General features: G+C 48.1%; 1 protein-coding gene across 1 annotated transcript; it reads left to right on the forward strand.

The window, feature by feature from the left end:
* The first annotated feature begins 567 nt into the window (after positions 1-567).
* IER3IP1 (immediate early response 3 interacting protein 1) lies at positions 568-3,889 on the forward strand. Its single transcript, XM_017819811.1, has 3 exons — positions 568-777; positions 2,294-2,395; positions 3,139-3,889. Exons 1-3 carry the CDS (start codon positions 687-689, stop codon positions 3,192-3,194), a joined length of 249 nt encoding a protein of 82 aa, XP_017675300.1. The 5' UTR covers positions 568-686; the 3' UTR covers positions 3,195-3,889.
* Positions 3,890-4,196: the final 307 nt, after the last annotated feature.

A 4,196-nucleotide genomic window follows, 5' to 3' on the forward strand; every position in this document is an offset into this window, starting at 1 on the left:
GACCCATGGAGATCCGAGGGATCCACAGGGCTCCAAGAGACCCACAGACCTGAGGACCCACGAGGCTCCAAGGGATCCACAGATCTGAGGAATCCCCGGACCCGAGGGATCCATGAATCCGAGGGATCCGCAGGGCTCCAAAGGACCCAGAGAGCTCCGAGGGATCCACACGGGTTCGAGAGACACACAGACTCGAGGGACCCACGAGGCTCCAAGGGATCCACGGATCTGAGGAATAAACGGACACGCGGGATCCACGGGGCTTAGGGGGAGATTCAGGGAGCTCTAAGGGGATTTACAGACCCGAGGGATTCAGGGAGCTCCGAGGAATCCACGGATCCAAGGGACCGAGAGATCCGCCAGAACCCCCGGGCGGTCCGAGCGCCCGGACGCGGCTGCCGTGAGGGGGAAGCCCCGCCCCCCCCCGCCCTCGTGGGGCAAGCCCCGCGCGCTGCCCGAGGCCACGCCCCTACGCCACACAGTGTAGACAAGGCCACGCCCCCTCCGCTCGCGGAGGCCCGGAGCGACGGCCCCGCCCACGAAACCCCGCCCCACAAAGCTCCGCCCCTCCCTAAGCCCCGCCCCCCGCCACGTCCCGCTCGGGCTTCGCTCCCGCTCCCGATCCCGCTCCCGATCCCGATCCCGATCCTAATCCCGGTCCCGGCCCGGCCCCGCCCCGCCGGGCCATGGCGTTCACGCTGTACTCGCTGCTACAGGCCTCGCTGCTCATCGTGAACGCCGTGGCCGTGCTGCACGAGGAGCGCTTCCTGCGGCACGGTGAGCCGGGAGGGCCGCGCGGCCCGGGGGAGGGATCTGGGAATTCGTCTGGGATCTGGGGATGGGTTCCCGGCCGCTCCCGTCGTAGCTTTGTCTCTCTCTCTCTCTCTCTCTCTCTATGTGTGTCTTTCTCTCTCTCTTTTTTATTTTTTTATTTTTTTCCCCTGTAATTGTGTGTTTTCCCTGCCCTTTCCCGCTGTTCCGCGCCCGTCGGGATGTTTGGTGCCGTGCAAAGGTTTTCCTTCCTCTCGCCGCACCTGGTTTTTTGATGAGATGGCGCTTCTCGGCCCTCGGGGTCCTCAGGGTTGGGCATCCTTGTCCTTCAAAGGAACCAAAGCTCTGCAAAACAGAGAAAATCCGTCACAGATCTGCAAAGCCACGGAAAAAAATACTGATAATCCAATTCCCTGATCTGGAGAATCCTGACTTTCCTCCACGTCTTTTCTCCACGTCAGGCTGAGCTGGGATTTTTGGCAGGAGTGCAAAGGGTTATCTCCCGTTCCCCAGTTGGAATCGCTACAAGGGATCTGCTCGGTGTGGGTCTGGGGTTTCCTTTTGCTTTCCTGATGAGCAGCAGCTGCGGGAAAAGGGGGATGTGGGGGCTAACGGGATGGGTGAAGCCACTTGTCGGCCTCGGGAGACTTGGGAATAGCTCCAAGCTCATCCAAGTGGGAAACAGCACCTGGCGAGGCAGGTGAGGGAGAGGAGGCAGGTGAGGGAGAGGACGAACCACCCTCATCCTGGTGCCAGCTGAGCGAGGGAGACAAAAGGGGGGGAAGGAATCCCGCAAAAGTCGTCCCTGGAGAACGGGAACTCGCAGGTTGGGCATTGGAATACAGAGAGCTGCTCCATGCTCCACTCGTCCCCTGAATGGTAAGGGCTGTGCCTGGCAGGTCTCAGAAATCCCTGGACACATCCCTGAACCCGTAGCTGTGCCTCCCTGCAGAGGGTCAGGACTCCCTTGGAGGGCTTTGAAAACCTTCAGGACTTCGGTCCTGCTCGGAAAAGTTCCCAATTTTTTCCCAAAAGTTCTCTTTTTTTTTTTTTTTTTTTAATAGCAGTTACAAAGTCATCATCCTGACTTTTGAAGTTGTGCTGGCTGTTTTTCCTTTCTCAGCGCTGAGGCTTCATCACTTCACCCTCATATGCAATGATTTGCTGTTTTATTTTCAGGCCTGTGAACAGACTGTGGTTGGTTTGGGTTAATTTTGGCAGGTGTCTTTTTGAAGCCCAAGTGAATTCTGGTGTTTCTCTGGGCACTTGAGGAATAGTAGAGTGTTAAAAAGTTGAGGGTTTCCTTTACAGGAGCATGGATCTATCATTGCTTAACATCAGGTTTAACAGTTTCCAGTCTATTCTATGAAAATCTGATCATGGAATAAAGCTAACAGGTGGTTTGCCTTTCAGTGTTAGTGTAAACCATGTTCAGGATGGATTGTTCATTAAAATTACAGCATTGGTTTCATGGTTTGGGGCTTTTTTTCCTGAAGTGTTTATCTGTTTTTACCTGACACAGTTGGCTGGGGAACTGACCAAGGGATTGGAGGATTTGGAGAGGAACCAGGAATTAAAGCACAGCTAATGAACCTTATTCGATCAATACGAACTGTCATGAGAGGTAAGGAGACATCATTATTATTATTGTTGTTGTTATTGTTATATTGTGTTTGTTTATTTGTTGTTACCATTCTGAGTTTTGTCTTCCCTTGGAGTTTGGGAGCTGGGGGGAATCTCAGTGGTCAATCAAAGTGTGCAATTAGTTTCACCTTGTCTAAGTTCAGTTTTATGGCAAGTACCTGGTGAGGGAAACGTGATTTCAGGGATCCTGAAGTAAACCAAGCTTTTGTGCCTCAGAAGATGGGGGGAAAATATGCTTTATTTGTAAGTTACTGATAGCTTTTTACTATAAAGCACGGCAAAAATTCCTTTTTTATGTGAGGATAGAGAAGAAGTAGCAAATCTTACCTCTCAGGCCCACGACTGAGGGAAAAACATTTATTCTAAATCACAGTAAAGCCAAGGACAGCAACTGACTTTGAGATGGTTTAATTTCATTTGGAGAAAGAGATATCTGGGTTAAAGTTAAAACAGAACTCAAGTCTCTGGATTAAAGTTAAAACAGGCCATAGAAAAATATTTCTGCTGTTGCTTCCTACTAATTTTTATTATCTTAGGCTTTGAGCCTGGCTCCTTCCACTAGTCCCAATTTTGCGTGGGAAAGTTTAAGTGTATTTTTTAGTTTTTGATTGATTCTGCTCCTTCTCCCAAGGTATTCTCTGAAGATAATATGAAGCTCGGTGGTTTTGTGATGTGGAAAGGAAAGCTTTCACAATTAATGTTCTTTTCTTTTTCCTTCTGCAGTGCCATTAATAGCACTGAACTCCATTACAATCGTTCTCCTCCTTTTGTTTGGCTGAAGACACCTCGTGAAAATCCTCTGGGCATCCAAAGAAGCCAGTTGCTGACCATCACTGCTCTGAGTTTTCTGGGATCCAGCACAGTTTAGCTCTCAATTCGACATCCAACTTAAAATAATAAAGACACTATTTCTATTCATCCTATTTCCCCATGTTCCCTTTCAGTTTCATTAACCAAGATCACGGGGATCAATGCAACAATGCTGCAAATATGTTGGACTGTGACAAGTTCTGTTGCTGCCTGTTCATAGTGTTGATGTCATAGAATATTGCAGTGACTGTTAATATAAGATGCAGTTTTTAAATGTCTCGTTACTCAGGGATGAATTTCCTTCAGTACGCTTTCCAATTTGTTTTTAAATTGAGGAAAACAGCAATGTTTTGGTGTGGTTTTTTTTTTTCTTTTTTTGATTTCAGTTACTACCACAGCACTGTTTCATAGAATATGAACACGTTATTGAGAATTCAATTCACGTTATAGGGGACTGAAGTCCAGTTGTGATATGGAGATAAAACCAGCTGGGTAAAGTTCTCGTTCTGGCTCACACTGAAAGTGGAATTTTCCTGGTTTGATTGAGAACAGGATTTTTCTCTTCAGATCTCTTCAGTAGTTCATGCTGATGGTAAAGTCAGCATGTTGAAAGTAGGTGCAATTGTTGTGCAAAATCAAAAAAAAAAAAAAAAAAAAAAAAAAAACCCACCTGTATCTGAAGCTGGGCAACTCTGTATTAATTTAGCCTAGCAGGGGATATTAATGATTAGCATTTGTTACTCTTTTGTCAAGACTTATTAAACTTTTTTGTGTGTTAAACTTCCTCGTGGTGATTAGTGTGGTCGAAGTGGGGAACCATTTGTATTCTGAGATTCTGGGAAATGCGGGAGAAGGGGAATACCATGGGAGAGGGGAAATACGCTGCCCTTTTCAAATGCAGTTTTTTGTTAAAAACCCGCAAATTTGCAGCCTCTTCTGTTACTGCTCCTTCCCCCACCCTCCATCTACAT

Source organism: Lepidothrix coronata, unplaced genomic scaffold (genome assembly GCF_001604755.1).
Source record: "Lepidothrix coronata isolate B3197 unplaced genomic scaffold, Lepidothrix_coronata-1.0 Scaffold77, whole genome shotgun sequence".
NCBI lineage: Eukaryota > Metazoa > Chordata > Aves > Passeriformes > Pipridae > Lepidothrix > Lepidothrix coronata.